Consider the following 17,117-nt stretch of genomic DNA (forward strand, 5'->3'; position numbering starts at 1 on the left):
CAGTCAGGGCTGGCCCCATTGCCAAAGCAAGGCACTAGGGGGCGCTGTCTGATCCAGCTTGGACGTCATTTCACCCCCTTCCTCATGGGTGTACGGGCCCATCTAGCCCGGTATCCCGCCTCCCATGCTGGCTGCTCCTGGCTGCTTCACAGGGAGCCCCAGGCCCCTCCACCGTGTGGCTACTGATGGGCCCAGCTGCCCCCAGAGGAAGCCTCTGGCTGCTCCGTTAGTGGCGGGTTCATGTCAGAGCAGGAGACTTCTCTCTCCTCCCAAATCCATTGGGGGGGGGGGAAATCAATGCCCTGTGAACAACCTCCATCCCTCCTCCTGGCCAGCCACTGAAGAGAAGCTGCCACATAATCTGTGACTCAATAGATTCCCCCTGGTATCTGGCCCCGTGCTGCCTGGGCGGGTGGGATTCAGCGCCGCTCAAGGCTAAGTCGGGTGGGTTCCCCCTGCAGGAGTAGAACCAGCATCTGTCGGGGCAGGGGGAGGGGCTGAAACACCGACTCAGTTCCTGCAGTTCCCGCAGAAGCAGTGGGGGGAGTGGGGGGGGCAGGGGAAGCTTTACCCCCCGGGATCTCCGCTGCGGCCCCAGGATGGGAGGAGCTCTCGCTACCTGCTGTGGCTTCAGGGCTGGGGGAGCTCTCACTCCCTGCTGCGCCCTGGGGCCAAGGCATGGGGACAGAACTTCTCCGGTCTGGGGGTCACGGGGGGGCAGAAAGTAGGAAATGGGTTGTGGAGCTCCAGTGGGGGGACGGAATGGGGTGGAGTCGTTGGTGGAATTTGGACGGGGCCCCAGGGAAGGGGCAGAAAGGGGTGGGGCCGTGGGTGGGGCCGCAGGCCGAGGAGGCAGAACAGGAGAGGGACGGCAGGTGGGAGGGGTGGGGAGGGATCCCCCTTTCTCTGGCCCAGGGTCCCAGGAAATCTTATTTCACCTCTGCCCGTGACTCAGCATCGATCGTTACTGTCAGTCCCAGGTAGGGGGGTTTGTGGCTGGGGGCCGGGCCAGCTCAGCAGCCCCTGGGCCCTGACTCCTCTGTGAGTCCCCAGTGCAGGGGCAGCCGGGGAGCATCCCCTGGGAAAGGCCCCTGCTCTGCAGCTCCCCCTGGGGGCAGGGATCCCCCCTCCCTCAGCCGTGAATCTCCAGGAGATTCTCCTCCTGGCTGGGGAATCCGCCAGTGACTCCGTCCCCACTCCTTGTCCAGGCAAATCCTAGGGTTCTGAGCCACTCACCTCCAACCACCAGCTGCACGGGGTCGCTGGGCTGCGAGAAGACAAAGGGCTCTTGTCGGGACCGGTAGCTGCAGCTGTAGCTCCCTCCGTGCTGCCAGCCCACGGTGGGGATGCAGAACTCGGCCCCGTCCCCAGCAGGGTCCATCTGTCGCTGCGGGTTCAGGTCTCCAGCCTTGTGCAGGAAGAACCTCACGTCCCAGCGCGGACCCTGACAGCAGATGGTGACGTCTGCCCCCGGGGCGGTGACCCCAGTGGGGCTCAGAGAGATGGAGGGTCTGGGTAAGCTGGGATCTGCGCACAGGAGACAGGCTGTGAGAGCCAGACCCGGGCACCCACCCAGCCCCAGCCTCCAGATGCAGAAGAGAAGAGTGAGGGAGGATTTGATAGCAGCCTTCAACTACCTGAAGGGGGGTTCCTGAATCTCCAGGAGCTGTTGCTTCCTCCTGGCTGGGGAACACCCCAGTGACACTGTCCCTGCTCCCTGGCCAGGCCAGTCCTAGGGCTCTGGGCAGAGCCTGGCTCTGAGCATCCTGTCAGGTGCTGACCTTCTGGTGGTCCGGCTGGGAGCGGGGATGTGGAGCCAGGCCCCTCACCTGCTACCACCAGCTCCATGGTGTCGCTGGGCTGCGAGGAGACGAAGGGCTCTGATCGGTGCCGGTAGCTGCAGCTGTAGTTCCCTCCGTGCTGCCGGCCCACGGTGGGGATGCGGAACTCGGCCCCGTCCTCAGCAGGGTCCATGTGTCGCTGCGGGTTCAGGTCTCCAGTCTTGTGCAGGAAAAACCTCACGTCCCGGCGCTGCCCCTGACACCGGATGGTGACGTCTGCCCCTAGGGGGGTGACCCCAGTGGGGCGCAGAGAGATGGAGGGTCTGGGTAAGCTGGGATCTGCGCACAGGAGAGAGGATGTGAGAGCCAGACACAGGCACCCACCGAGCCCCGGCCTCCAGCTGCAGAAGAGAAGAGTGTGTGTGTGTGTGGGGGGGTTGATAGCAGCTTTCAACTCCCTGAAGGGGGGTTCCAAAGAGGATGGAGCTCGGCTGTTCTCAGTGGGGGCAGATGACAGAACAAGGAGCAATGGTCTCAAGTTGCAGTGCGGGAGCTTTAGGTTGGATATTAGGGGAAAATATTTCACTAGGAGGGTGGTGAAGCACTGGAATGGGCTCCCTAGGGAGGTGGTGGAATCTCCATCCTCATCTTCTATGATTCCCCGGCCGCTCCCAGGCACGGGCAGATCCAGGGGGCCCCTGTCAGAGATTCTCTCCCAGATCCCAGAATCCTGGCCCTGCGAGCTGGGCTTCCAGCCCCACAGACACGGGGCTGCAGCTGCCTTGTTCTTGGGGTGCTCATATGCCATGTGTGGCCCCTGCCTCATTCACTGCATCCAGTCCCGCCAGCACAGAGTGACTCACGGGCTGGTCTCTGGCACCCAGCATGGCAGGGTCTGAGCCCCACAGAGGAAAGGAGTCATCCCCATGGGAGGCAGTGAGGCATCTTTATCCCCATTCTATGGGGGGAAACTGAGGCACAGACAGATTCACTTTCCTTAGTGAGCTCCCAGGGGCAGGGACTGTCTCTTCACCCTGTGTTTATGCAGCGCTATTGAGACCAGTGTTGGCAGAGGTCTCCACTATCTGTGGGCATCTTGGTTTGTGGGCTCTCGGCCTGAGATCCCCCAAGATTGAGCCCCCCCCACAAGGAAGGACACTTTTGAAAACCGTGATGTGCTCCCATCACACAGAGTCTGTGGCCGCACCAGGGGCTGGGCCAGATCTCCGGGGTCCCAGCCCAGCGCCATGTCCACCAAGCCACTGCTTCTCCTGCAGCCCTGCCTCATTCAGCCCCGGCCAGGGCACTGCCTGGAAAATGGCCTGGAGAACAGAGGGGATGGGATCACGGGATTAAATAGCGGCTCACGGTTCCTACACACAAGGGGCAGTATTAAAGTAGCCTCCCTGCCCCGAGTGTCCAGGGGCTGCTTCTCCCCCCTGGCTGGGGAACTCCCCAGTGACTCTGTCCCCGCTCCCTGGCCGGGCTTCCCTCTTCTGGGTCAGGGCTCAGGGCAGAGCCTGGCTCTGAGCATCCCATTGGCTCCAAGCCCCTTTGAGGGTCTGGCTTGGATGGGGGGCCTGGGAATGGGGACGCCGAGGCGGGCCCCTCACCTCTCACCACCAGCTCCACTGGGTCGCTGGGGTACGACACGGCGAACGGCTCCGATCGGCTGTGATAGGAGCAGCTGTAGCTCCCGCCGAGATCCCGGTGAACGTTGCTGCTGGAAAACACAGCCTCAGACCTGTCCGAATCCGCAGGTGGGAAATGGCGTCGCTCTTTATTCAGCACAAACTGCACGCCCTGGTGCTGCCCCCGACACCGGACGGTCACGGCTCCCCCCAGGGAGACCCCCTCGCTGGGGCTCAGAGAGATGCTGGGTTTGGGGTAGCTGAGCTCTGCAGTGGGAAGCAGACAGGCCGTGAGATGCAGGTCCCATCACTCAGTCCTGGGATCCGTCCTCACCACGCGGCATCAGTGGTGGGTCAGGCCCTGGGGACGGGCTCCTGGATGCCTTTCCACAGGGGCCAGAGTTTCCTCTGAACCCTGGGCTAACAGCATGAGACACGGAGCAACCCCAGCCCCTGGGGGCCCAGAGCTCTGTTCCCTAGTGTGTGACAGGCCAGGCCAGTCTCCAGGGTCCATTCACTTCCTGGCTTCTCTGCTGCGAGGGCTGGTAGCCAGGACTCCTGGGTTCTGTCCCCGGCTCTGGGAGTGGGGTCTGGAGAGTGGGGTCTAGGGGGAGGGATAGCTCAGTGGTTTGAGTATTGGCCTGCTTAAACCCAGGGTTGTGAGTTCAATCCTTGAGGGGGCCATTTAGGGATCTGGGACGAAATCAGTACTTGGTCCTGCTAGTGAAGGCAGCGGGCTGGACTTGATGACCTTTCAAGGTCCCTTCCAGTTCTAGGAGATGGGATATCTCCATTTATTTATGGGTGAGAGCAGGGGGGGATGGGGGCCAGGACTCCTGGGTTCTGTGCACAGCACCACCACTGACTTGTAGGGGACTGTGCAAGTCTCTACTATACACTGAGGTTTATGACCTTCAGCTCCACCTATCACCCCCTAACTGATGTGTTGTCTGGGAAAGGCCCCCCAGCTCTGCAGCTCCCTCTGGGGGCAGGGATCCCCCCTTCCTCTGCCCCAAATCTCCGGAGCTGGGCCCCTCCTTCACCTCCCACAATCATGTCGACAGGGTCGCTGGGATACGACCAGCGATTCTGATCCGCTATGGAGCGATAGTCGCAGGTGTAGCTCCCTCCATCTTCCTGGCCAACACTGGTGATGGGAAATTCAGCCACGGTCCCATCAGGCACCATCCGCACCTGCCGGTTCGGGTGTCCAGGTTTACGCAGAAAGAACTCCATGGACCGTTGCTGACCCTCACAGCGGATGGTGACGCTTCCCCCAAGCGCCACCACCCTACTGGGGCTCACCCAGATGGTGGGTTTGAGAAATTCACACCCTGCTTTCAACAAGAGATAGGAGTTAAACAGGGGAGACACAACCCCCACCGCCCCTCCACTCCCATTCAGTCCATCCATCATTCGGCCTCTCTAGGGGCACGTCTTCACTACCCGCCGGATCGGCGGGTAGCAATCGATCTATTGGGGATCGACTTATCGCGTCTAGTGAAGACGCGATAAAATCAATCCCCGATGGCTCTGCAGTCGACTCCGGAAATCCACCGCGGCAAGAGGCGGAAGCGAAGTCGACGGCGGCGCGGCAGTGGTCGACTCGTCGCCGTCTTCACAGCCAGGTAAGTCGACCTAAAATACGCAACTTCAGCTATGCTATTCACGTAGCTGAAGTTGCGTATCTTAGGTCGACACCCCCCCCCCCCCCCGTAGTGTAGACCTAGCCTAGGAGTCTGTCCCCTACCTGGGCAGGCAGTGCCGCCCATGGGGCTCGGGGGCAGGGGATTCACCCATGTCACGGAGTGTGGGGGGACACAAGGCCCTGCATCCCTGGCTTCCTTGCGATTCACCATGACTCTCAGCCAGCCAGTAAAGCAGAAGGTTTATTTAGAGGACAGGAACACAGTCCAAGGCTACGTCTTCACTACCCGCCTGAATCGGCGGGTAGAAATCAGTCTCTCGGGGATCGAATTATCGCGTCTCGTCGGGACACGACAATAGATCCCCAAATCGACGCTTGTACTCCACCAGCGCAGGTAGGAGTAAGCGCCGTCGACGGGGGAGCCGCGGAGGTCGATTTGCTGCCGTCCTCACAGCGGGGTAAGTCGGCTCAGATACGTCGAATTCAGCTACGCTATTCGCGTAGCTGAATTTGCGTATTTTAAATCAACCCCCCCCTTAGTGAAGATGTAGCCTAAGACAGGTTTGCAGGCACAGAAAACAGGACCCCCTCAGTTAGGTCCATCTTGGGGTCCCAGGGACACCACAGCCCCATTGGGTGGAGGCAGAGCCCCGTCTGGGCTCCCTCCATTACCAGCCAGCTCCTGAAACTCTCCCTCTCCCCAGTGTCTCTTCCCCCAGCCTTTGTTCAGTTTCCCGGGCAATGGTGTCACCTGGCCTCTAACCCCTTCCTTGGTTCTCACGTTACATGATCAGGTATCCTCCCTCAAGGCCAGTCTCCCATCCCCCAATGCAGACCATCCTAGCCACACTCCCCTGCCTTCCCAGGCCAACACTCCCCACTCAGCATTCAAAGACCACATTAAGAACAGTCCCAGTTCGTCACAACCCACATGTAGCTCAGGACCCAGCTGCATGAGAGATCACCTGCCCCCCTCCGACTCCACCTGAGGCCAGCCAGGGAGCCTGACCAGTGGGCCCCCTGCAGCTCTGCCCACCGACCCGGATTTGGAAATAGAATCTGTGACCGGCGGGAGTCGCACAAGACCCACCTTTCCCCAGGCCTTGGGAACTGGGGGAAGTGAGAGCAGGGGAGGGAGCTGTTGGGGGCGGATCTGGGGGGTTCTCCCCATGGCTGCACTGACCGTGAATGTTTCGGTTCCCCGAGGGGATCCAGAGCTAACGGACGGCCCCTGTTAGCGTTTGTATGAGCTGAAATAAATCCACGTGCCGCCCCCACCCCCGATCCTCACAGCTTGTTGGGGGCAGGACATTGAACCAGGGGACAGTTCCCATCTGCTTCCTCAGACCCCGGGAGCCAGATTCAGGTCCCAGTTACTCCGGGGAGGGGGGGCGGGGCTGAGAAGAATGAGGCCGGGTCTGAGCTCACAGGGGGAGTTTCGGTTGAGTTTTGGGGATGGTTCAGGGCTCAGTTCCTCTTTTCCCCACCCCATGCATCCCCTCCCCTGTCCTTGATGTTACCGTCTCCCCCACAGACTGATACTCACCTCCCCACACCCCGCTGTGCCCGGCCAGCCAGCAGCCTGGAGAGGAGATGGCTCGTTAGTGACCAGATCCCAGAGAAACTGGATCCTACACCCTGGTCTCAGATCCCCCCCCCCCCCGGGCACATGCCCTGGTCTCAAATCCCCACTATTGGCATACGCCTGGTCTCAGATCCCCCCCATGGGCACATGCCCTGGTCTCAGATCCTCCACCCTATGGGCACATGCCCTGGCTGTCTCCGATACTCACCGAGGAGGAGGACGGTGAGAGCAGACGCCATGATGGGGCAGTGGGGGCCCCTCAGCGCTGTCACCAATGCCCCGGTGTTGAGCTCCACTGAGTCTGAGGCCCGAGTGCGAGCGGAATGAGGAACTGCGCCGGGGGCTGCAGCCCCAGGAAGCCTGTGATGCGCTCGGCCCGTTTCTTCCCATCAGATGGTTTCTCTGCTCTCTCTGGGGCAAATCTACCATGCTCAGAGGAAAGCCAGCTCCCTGCAACACCCAGCAAACCACATCCCCTCCTGCAGCTGCCTGGTGCGTCTCCCCACCCCATCACCTCCCAGCCCCACATGGGAGCTGCCCAGTCCAGGGATCAGCTGGGAAACAGGGAACCTCAGGAGATGTCAAGAGATGCCCAGGCTGCCCCGAACTTTTCCAACAGACCCGTCCAACCTCCCTGGAGCAGCAGCTCAGAGCAGAGGAGGTATCCCCACCCCCCACAGTGCCCCCCACAGAGTGACCCTCTCCCATGGAGCGGGGCAGAGATTCCTTCCTGACCCCGCTGGTCCCAGCGCCCGCCCTGGAGCATGAGGGTGGAGGAGTCTGGCCAACCTCCTTCCCAGGTAGTGTCACTGAATTGCCGTTCTTAGCTCAGTCGTGTGGCACAGAGGCAAGACAGAGGGGTGGGGCTTGTGGTTTCTGGCCCCCGTGAGCAGGGGAGGGAGGAATAAATGTAGATCCTGAGTTGTTAAAGGAGCAGCCAATAAAACCGGCCCTCAACTGGTGTTTGCGCTACTGCCAGTGAAACTGCGTAAACCTGATGCCCGGCACCTTCCCTGTTATATACCCCGGTTCTGGGAGGGGAATGGAGTCTAGTGATTGGGGTGAGGGTTGCTGGGAGGCAGGACTCCTGGGTTCTCTCCTTGGCTTTAGTTGGGGGGTGGGGTCTGGTGCTTGGAGAAAAGGACACAGATTAGCACCAGCCCCCTAGAGGTGAAAGGCCCCATGTCCCTTCCCCAGCCCATCCCCGGGGCAGTGGGTCCACACAGCTCAGGGCCCTGGGCAGAGCTCACGCCGGATGCTGCGAAAAAGATGGGGGGGCAGCCGACCAGCCCCCCAGAAAGGGGAGGGGCAAGAATATGGGGACATAGCTCAAGAGAATCTGCCCCCCCCCCAGCAGATGATCCAGCTCTGGCTCCCCAGCTCGTTTGCCCTTCACCTCCCATCCCCGACATTCACGCATTGGGCCCCTCCTCTCCCTGTCCTTCTTCCCCTCCCCATTCATATTCCCCCAAACCCACCCCTGTCCCCTAATGTCCCTTTCTCCACCCCGTTCTGTCCTCTGGCCTATGTCTGCTCCCACATACATGTCCCCCCACCTCGTCCCATGTCCCCTCATCTCCCTGTCCCCCCCTTTCTGCCCCCTGCCCTGTAGTTCCCTCACATCCCCCCCTCAGGTCCCCATCCACCCAGTTCTGCCCCCGTCCCATGTCCCTTCACCCACCAGTTGTGTCCCCTCATGCCCCCTGTCCTCGACCCTGTTTTACCCAACCCATCCCCTATCCCCTCACACACCCCTGACCTCCCTCAGGGAATGTGGGGCAGAAGGGGGTGTGGGGCATTGTGGGGGCAGGAGATTGAGGGGAAAGAAAGTGGGGGACCCAGGACTGAGGGGTCAGGAGCAGGAGGGGGTACTGAGAGGGGAACCTGCCGAGGGGTGGAAATGGCAGCTCCCTCCTGGGGGGCACCATCTACCCCCTCCCCCGTCATGCCCCCCAAAATCCTGTCCCCTGGTTCTGACATTTGGCTGTCTACCCTCAAACTCCTGTCCCCCATCCCGACCCCTCTACCCTAAACCCCCCTCCTCACACCCCCAACCTATTTCCCCCCAACTCCCGTCTCACCGCATCTGGCTCCGCCAAATCATAGAATCATAGAATCATAGAATATCAGGGTTGGAAGGGACCTCAGGAGGTCATCTAGTCCAAACCCCTGCTCAAAGCAAGACCAATTCCCAACTAAATCATCCCAGCCAGGGCTTTGTCAAGCTGGGTCTTGAAAACCTCTAAGGATGGAGATTCCACCACCTCCCTAGGTAACCCATTCCAGTGCTTCACCACCCTCCTAGTGAAATAGTGTTTCCTAATATCCAACCTAGACCTCCCCCACTGAAACTTGAGACCATTGCTCCTTGTTCTGTCATCTGCCACCACTGAGAACAACCGAGCTCCATCCTCTTTGAACCCCCCTTCAGGGAGTTGAAAGCAGCTATCAAATCCCCCCTCATACTTCTCTTCTGGAGACTAAACAATCCCAGTTCCCTCAGCCTCTCCTCATAAGTCATGTACTCCAGACCCCTAATCATTTTTGTTGCCCTCCGCTGGACTCTCTCCAATTTTTCCACATCCTTCTTGTAGTGTGGGGCCCAAAACTGGACACAGTACTCCAGGTGAGGCCTTACCAATGTCGAATAAAGGGGAAGGATCACGTTCCTCGATCTGCTGGCAATGCCCCTACTTATACAGCCCAAACTACCGTTAGCCTTCTTGGCAACAAGAGCACACTGTTGACTCATATCCAGCTTCTCGTCCACTGTGACCCCTGTCATGGACTCACAGATCGTGCCCACTCTTGGCCCCGTGCGGTCCGTGGGGGGGTGCCCCTTTTAGTGAGACAGCCCTTCTCGCGGGTCCACTCTCTCTCGGGGTCCGGCCCCTCCACCTCCTGGATCCGCACCTCTCTGAGCCTTAGCACGTCTGTCTCTGCCGTGGGCCCCCTCAGGGAGTCCACTTGCTCTGGACCCCCGGGGCCTCCACCCCCGAAGGGGTTGATGCAACCCTGTTCTCTAGACCGGAGTGACTCTCAGCCAGCATGAAACAGAAGGGTTTATTGAGAGTTGAACACAGCACAGGAAACTCTCTGACCCTCAGGCCTGGCCTCCCTCAGCCCAGCACATCCCAGTCTCTCTGCATCCAGGTGGGCTCTGCCTGCTTCCCCTCTCCAGCCCAGAGCCCCCCTGCTCACCGCTGGGCATCCGAGATCCCCGGCCCCAGGCCCCGCCTCTGTCCATTGTCTTCCCTCCAGGTAAACAGGGTAGTAAACCGGGGCCTCCTCTCCTGCTTCTCCCTCTGGCTGGAACTGGCTGGTTAGGTCACTGGGTCCTCACTCTGCAGCCCATTGTCCTCCCACTGGCCAGAACCGGCTGCGTCTCCTCAGCTGGGCTTCTGGGTCACCAGGTCGCCAGGTCACCGGTCGCTGGGGTATCCATCCTCCCGGCCACCGGCTGGGTCCCCACGTCCTCTCTCCGGTCCTCTGCAAAACACACTCCCTCTCCCCTCACCTCGTTAAACCAGTAACACCCAGGGAAACTGAGTCCCACCCCCTCCGCATGCAAACCATTGAAACTCCACAGAAAACAAGAAAACCCCCCACTTCGTCACATCTCTCCCCCCTTCGAGGCTGAACGGAGCAGGGTCACTTAGCCAGTGACCTGGGGAAGTTCAGGGTCCCCGCCCCGCGATAAAGCATCCGCTATAACATTGGCACTCCCCCTCACATGGACCACCTCCATGTCATACCCCTGGAGGAGCAGGGCCCACCTCAGCAGCTTGGCATTAGCCCCTTTCATTTGATGCAGCCACGTCAGGGGCGAATGGTCAGTGCACACGGTGAAGCGCCGCCCAAATAGATATGGCTGCAGTTTGTTAAGGGCCCACACCATGGCCAGGCATTGCTTCTCTATGGCCGCATAGTGCTGCTCCAGGGGCAGCAGCTTCTTGCTCAGGTACACAATGGGGTGTCTCTCCCCCTTAGTATCAGTTTGCATCAGTACCGCCCCCAGCCCTGTGTCCGAGGCGTCGGTGAACACCAGGAAGGGTTTATTAAAATCCGGGTTTACCAGCACCAGGCCCTGGATAAGTGCCCCCTTCAGCGCACAGAGAGCCCTCTGGCACTGCTCGGTCCAGACCACCTTGTCCGGCTTTCCCTTTCGACACAGCTCTGTGAGGGGAGCTGCCAGGGAGCTAAAGTGAGGCACAAACCTCCGGTAGTACCCCACCATCCCAATGAAAGCCTGGACCTGCTTCTTAGTCTGGGGAGCGGCCAATCCTGGATTGCCTCCACTTTGGCCGGCTCTGGCTTCAGGTGGCCACTCCCAACCTTTTGGCCCAGGTATAAAACCTCTGCCATCCCCACCTTGCACTTTTCAGCTTTTATGGTCAGTCCTGCATCCTGGAGGCGACCCAGCACCCTCTTCACCTGGGCCACATGTTCCTCCCAGGTCTGGCTAAAGACACAGATATCGTCAATATACGCTAGTGCAAAGCCCTCCATCCCCCTTAGTAACTGATCCACCAGGCGCTGGAAGGTGGCAGGTGCCCTCTTGAGGCCGAAAGGCAGGACCAGGAACTCCAAGAGCCCTATTGGTGTGGTGAAGGCGGACTTCGCCCTGGCCTCCGGGTCCAAAGGCACCTGCCAGTAGCCTTTGGTAAGATCCAGGGTAGTGAGGTACCGGGCACCCCCCAACTTGTCTAAGATTTCATCAGTCCTGGGCATGGGGTAGGCGTCGGACACGGTAATGGCATTGAGCTTCCGATAGTCCACACAGAACCGGATCGACCCGTCCTTCTTGGGGACCAGCACCACGGGTGAGGCCCAGGGACTGGCGGACGGCTGGATCACGCCTAAAGCCAGCATGTCCCCGACCTCTCTCTCCAGGTCCTGGGCTGTTTTCCCAGTGACCCTGAATGGGGAACACCTGATGGGAGGGTTGGTTCCCGTCTCCACCCGGAGGACAGCCAGGTTAGTGAGCCCAGGCCGGCTGGAGAACAGCTGCCGGTATGAATGCAGCACGGTTCTGATCTCTGCCTGCTGGGCAGGGGTTAGCTGGTCTGAGAGGGGAATTGATTCTAGCGAGGGGTTAGCCCCAGCCTCAGGGAGGAGTCCCACCAGGGGGTCCTCTCCTTTCTCCTCCCACTGCCCACACACAGCCAGCACCAACTTCTCCCTGTCCCAGTACGGCTTCATCATGTTGACGTGATACACCCGGTGGCTGTGAGCCTGGTTGGACAGTTCCACCACATAGTTCACCTCGTTTACCTGTCTGATGACCGTGAAGGGGCCCTCCCAGGCCGCTTGCAGCTTGTTCTTCCTCACGGGGATGAGGAGCATCACCTGATCCCCGGTAGCATATGAGCGGGCACGGGCTGAGCGGTCGTACCAGACCTTCTGCTTCCTCTGGGCCCTTGCTAGGTTCCCCCTAGCCAAGCCCATGAGCTCCACGAGCTTTTCCCGGAAAGTCAGTACATACTCTACCACTGATTCCCCATCGGGAGAGGCCTTTCCCTCCCACTCGGCTCTCATCAAGTCCAGGGGACCCCTCACCCTCCTTCCGTACAGCAACTCGAATGGGGAGAACCCTGTGGATTCCTGGGGCACTTCCCTATATGCGAACAGCAGGTGGGGTAAATACTTGTCCCAGTCCTGCGGGTGCTGGTCCATAAAGGTTTTCAGCATCCTCTTTAGGGTCCCATTGAACCTCTCCACTAGCCCGTTGGACTGAGGGTGGTAGGCTGAGGCCCAGGTGTGTCGGACCCCACACTTCTCCCACAAGCACTGGAGCAGGGTCGACATGAAGTTAGACCCCTGGTCTGTAAGGACCTCCTTGGGGAACCCCACTCTGCTGAAGATGGTCAGCAGCGCGTCTGCCACGGTGTCTGCCTCGATAGAGGACAAGGCCACCGCCTCGGGGTAGCGCCGAGCAAAATCTACCACCACCAGGATCTATTTCTTCCCTGACTGGGTCACCCTGCTGAGGGGCCCCACTATGTCCATGGCCACCTTCTGGAAAGGCTCTTCTATGATAGGCAAAGGTCTCAGCGGGGCTTTACACTTATCCCGGGCCTTCCGCACCCTCTGGCAGGAGTCACAGGTCCTGCAATACTGTTGGACCGCGTCAAAGACCCCGGGCCAGTAAAAGTTCTGCAGCAGCCTCTGCCTGGTGTGCCGGATGCCCTGATGCCCCGAAAGGGGGATATCGTGGGCCAAGAACAACAGTTTGTGGCGGTACCTCTGGGGAACCACCAACTGCCTCCTGGCTTTCCAAGATTCAGTTCGCCCTGAACCAGTCTATTCCCGGTACAGGAATCCCCTTTCCCACAGGAATCACTCCCGGCAGTCCTCCCCCTGGGATCCTGCACTGTCGTGGCTAGCCAGGGCCCTCAGTTTCTCCAGGGAGGGATCCACCTGCATCTCCGTTTGGAATTCAGCTGCTGGGTCTGAGGCTACAGCCCTGGCTGGTGGTGCCTCAGTTTCCCCACCCTGGGATGGAGGCTCCGGCCCAGCCCTGTTGAGCCCTACCCTTGGCGCTTCAGCCCCCCCCCTCGGGAGGTCCCGCGCCCCTCGCTGGCTCTGCTCCGGGTAAGGACCAGGGTACTATGAGTGTCATCCGGCCAATTCTCCAAGTCATTACCCATTAGCACCTCGGTAGGCAGGTGGTCGTGCACCCCAGCCTCTTTGGGTCCCTCCTTAGCCCCCCATTTCAGGAGTATTCTCGCTACAGGCACCTTGACGGGGGGCCCAAACACTCCCCTCAGGGTCAGGTAGGTATCGGGCACTAGCTGGTCTGGGTCCACCACCTCGGACCGCGCCAGCGTCACCTCTGCACCCGTGTCCCAGAACCCCTGGATACGTCTCCCCCCCACCTCAATGGGGATGATGTGGCGATTGTTACCTGGGGCCTGTCCCACGCTCACCCAGCGGATTGGGTATGGGTGCTCTGGACCTGGGGCCCCGCCTTCCCCTGCTGGCCTGGCCTGGCGGTCCCCTCCCCCTGGCACGGCCCTCTCAACTGCAGCCCCTGGGCCCGGCGGTGCCCCCTCTTGGTGGGCTTCCACCCAGTTAACACCCCGCGGGTTCTGCTTGGCTGCCATTTCCTTCATCTTCAGGCACTGTGCCACCTTGTGCCCCTTTTGGCCACAGTAATTACACCTCAGGTCCCTCAAGTCCCACGAGGGGGGTCGCCCCGCCCCGGCAGTCCCGGGCACCCCTGAGTTGGGCTTCCTGGAGTCCCACCTTTGAGAGGGCTCAGGGTGACTCCCCTTATGGGTCCCTGATGTGGGTCTCCCCCCTACCCCCAATCTACTGTCCACGAACTCATCTGCCAGCGCCCCTGCACGGCGCAGATCTTTGGGCTTCCGGTCCACTAGCCACATCTTAAGGTCCGGAGGGCAGATGTCATACAGCTGCTCCAACCCCACCAGGTTATACACATCCTCTGCGGTAGTGGCCCCTGCGCCCTTCCCCCACTTGCGGAGATATTCCCCCATCAAGTTGGTGACCTCCTTGTAAGAGACACCTGAGGCCTTGCGTACACCCCAGAATCGTTTCCTGTACGCCTCGGGGGTCAGTTCAAACTTCAGCCGCAAAGCCTGTTTGAACAGGTCGTAGTCCCCCGTCTCAACACCATCCACTTGGCTGAACGCCTGTATGGCTTTGGGACCCAGCACGGGGGTCAGACAGCGAAGCCTGTCTGCGGGGTCAATCTGGTTCAGTTCACAAGCCTTCTCAAAGGCTGTGAGGTAGGCATCAATATCCCCCCCCACCTCCTTGAACTGGGGCAGCAGTTTGGTGTCTAGATTCCCCACACCACTGGCGTCTCGGGGCCCTTCCCCACTTACCCCGCGGCAGGCCCTCTTGGCCCGCCTCTCGTCCATCTCCAACTCGTGCTTCCGCTGTTCTGCACGGTCCGCTCATTCTCTCTCTCTGTCCACCAGCCTCCGATCCTCTAGCTCCAGCTCCTTTGCTTTCAGCTGCAGCTCCAATCTCCGCAGCTCCTCGAGGGAGGAACCTGTCTGGGGTCTCCCTGTACTGACTCGGGAGTCAGGTCTGACCCACTCCCGGTCACTACACAGACTGCCCCCACGGCTACTCCCCGGCTTTCCGGGCACCCCGGGAGCCCCCCTGGGGTCTGGAGCCTGCGCGTCAGACGGGTCATTCTCTACAAGCTGAGCAATCAGCTGCTCCTTAGTGAGCCTCCCCATGCTCAGCCCCCTCTCCCTGCAGAGACGTGCCAGGTCACTCTTACGGAGCTGGTTATAGGCCATCTCCAGGCTGGTTCCGTTCAATACCCTCGTTCTATCGCTGGCAGCTACTCACTGCAAAGCGCCTGCGCCCGCAGCCAACGTCCACAGGGTGCATCCGCGAAACATCCCACTTCTGACACCACGTTGTCACGGACTCACAGATCGTGCCCACTCTTGGCCCCGTGCGGTCCGTGGGGGGGTGCCCCTTTTAGTGAGACAGCCCTTCTCGCGGGTCCACTCTCTCTCGGGGTCCGGCCCCTCCACCTCCTGGATCCGCACCTCTCTGAGCCTTAGCACGTCTGTCTCTGCCGTGGGCCCCCTCAGGGAGTCCACTCGCTCTGGACCCCCGGGGCCTCCACCCCCGAAGGGGTTGATGCAACCCTGTTCTCTAGACCGGAGTGACTCTCAGCCAGCATGAAACAGAAGGGTTTATTGAGAGTTGAACACAGCACAGGAAACTCTCTGACCCTCAGGCCTGGCCTCCCTCAGCCCAGCACATCCCAGTCTCTCTGCATCCAGGTGGGCTCTGCCTGCTCCCCCTCTCCAGCCCAGAGCCCCCCTGCTCACCGCTGGGCATCCGAGATCCCCGGCCCCAGGCCCCGCCTCTGTCCATTGTCTTCGCTCCAGGTAAACAGGGTAGTAAACCGGGGCCTCCTCTCCTGCTTCTCCCTCTGGCTGGAACTGGCTGGTTAGGTCACTGGGTCCTCACTCTGCAGCCCATTGTCCTCCCACTGGCCAGAACCGGCTGCGTCTCCTCAGCTGGGCTTCTGGGTCACCAGGTCGCCAGGTCACCGGTCGCTGGGGTATCCATCGTCCCGGCCACCGGCTGGGTCCCCACGTCCTCTCTCCGGTCCTCTGCAAAACACACTCCCTCTCCCCTCACCTCGTTAAACCAGTATCACCCAGGGAAACTGAGTCCCACCCCCTCCGCATGCAAACCATTGAAACTCCACAGAAAACAAGAAAACCCCCCACTTCGTCACAACCCCTAGGTCCTTTTCTGCAGAACTGCTACCTAGCCATTCGGTCCCTAGTCTGTAGCAGTGCATGGGATTCTTCCATCCTAAGTGCAGGACTCTGCACTTGTCCTTGTTGAACCTCATCAGGTTTTTTTTGGCCCAATCCTCTAATTTGTCTAGGTCCCTCTGTATCCGATCCCTACCCTCCAGCGTATCTACCACGCCTCCCACTTTAGTGTTATCTGCAAACTTGCTGAGAGTGCAGTCCACACCATCCTCCAGATCATTAATAAAGATATTAAACAAAACCGGCCCCAGGACCGACCCTTGGGGCACTCCGCTTGAAACCGGCTGCCAACTAGACATGGAGCCATTGATCACTACCCGTTGAGCCCGATGATCTAGCCAGCTTTCTATCCACCTTACAGTCCATTCATCCAGCCCATACTTCTTTAACTTGGCAGCAAGAATACTGTGGGAGACCGTATCAAAAGCTTTGCTAAAGTCAAGGAATAACACATCCACTGCTTTCCCCTCATCCACAGAGCCAGTTATCTCATCATAGAAGGCAATTAGGTTAGTCAGGCATGACTTCCCCTTGGTGAATCCATGCTGACTGTTCCTGATCACTTTCCTCTCCTCTAAGTGTTTCATAATTGATTCCTTGAGGACCTGCTCCATGATTTTTCCAGGGACTGAGGTGAGGCTGACTGGCCTGTAGTTCCCTGGATCCTCCTTCTTCCCTTTTTTAAAGATGGGCACTACATTAGCCTTTTTCCAGTCATCCGGGACCTCCCCCGATCGCCATGAGTTTCCAAAGATGATGGCCAATGGCTCTGCAATCACATCCGCCAACTCCTTTAGCACCCTCAGATGCAGCGCATCCGGCCCCATGGATTTGTGCTCATCCAGTTTTTCTAAATAGTCCCGAACCACTTCTTACTCCACGGAGGGCTGGTCACCTTCTCCCCATACTGTGCTGCCCAGTCCAGCAGTCTGGGAGCTGACCTTGTTTGTGAAGACAGAGGCAAAAAAAGCATTGAGTACATTAGCTTTTTCACATCCTTTGTCACTAGGTTGCCTCCCTCATTCAGTAAGGGGCCCACACTTTCCTTGACTTTCTTCTTGTTGCTAACATACCTGAAGAAACCATTCTTGTTACTCTTAACATCTCTTGCTAGCTGCATCTCTGTGACGAACTGGGACTGTTCTTACTGTGGGCTTTGAATGCTGACAGGGGAGTGTGGCTAGGATA

The 17,117-nt window shown here is 59.6% G+C and overlaps 2 protein-coding genes across 2 annotated transcripts in view; both read right to left on the minus strand.

The window, feature by feature from the left end:
• LOC135893069 (immunoglobulin superfamily member 1-like) overlaps positions 1-17,117 on the minus strand; it is a 127,762-nt gene that overhangs the window by 20,816 nt on the left and 89,829 nt on the right. The window contains exons 7-8 of the mRNA XM_065420858.1: positions 3,395-3,679; positions 1,830-2,120 (exon numbers count right to left, since the gene is read on the minus strand). Of these exons, the coding sequence (XP_065276930.1) occupies positions 1,830-2,120; positions 3,395-3,679 (576 nt within the window). The remainder of the gene's footprint in view (positions 1-1,829; positions 2,121-3,394; positions 3,680-17,117) is intronic.
• On the minus strand, positions 3,756-11,517 carry LOC135893275 (uncharacterized). Its single transcript, XM_065421077.1, has 5 exons — positions 11,017-11,517; positions 7,160-7,199; positions 6,854-6,946; positions 4,456-4,746; positions 3,756-3,832 (listed from the first exon to the last, which is right to left on the minus strand). Exons 1-5 carry the CDS (start codon positions 11,515-11,517, stop codon positions 3,756-3,758), a joined length of 1,002 nt encoding a protein of 333 aa, XP_065277149.1.

This window comes from Emys orbicularis, chromosome 21, assembly GCF_028017835.1.
Source record: "Emys orbicularis isolate rEmyOrb1 chromosome 21, rEmyOrb1.hap1, whole genome shotgun sequence".
Taxonomy (NCBI): domain Eukaryota; kingdom Metazoa; phylum Chordata; order Testudines; family Emydidae; genus Emys; species Emys orbicularis.

Excerpts from the sequence above, each read along its gene's own strand:
- LOC135893275 (XM_065421077.1), bottom strand. The coding sequence starts at position 11,517 with ATGCTGGCTTTAGGCGTGATCCAGCCGTCCGCCAGTCCCTGGGCCTCA. Across the intron at positions 7,200-11,016 it reads TAAAAGCTGAAAAGTGCAAG|CTGATCCCTGGACTGGGCAG; the intron begins GTGGGGATGGCA and ends CCTGTTTCCCAG. Across the intron at positions 6,947-7,159 it reads CTCCCATGTGGGGCTGGGAG|ACTCAGTGGAGCTCAACACC; the intron begins GTGATGGGGTGG and ends CTCGGGCCTCAG.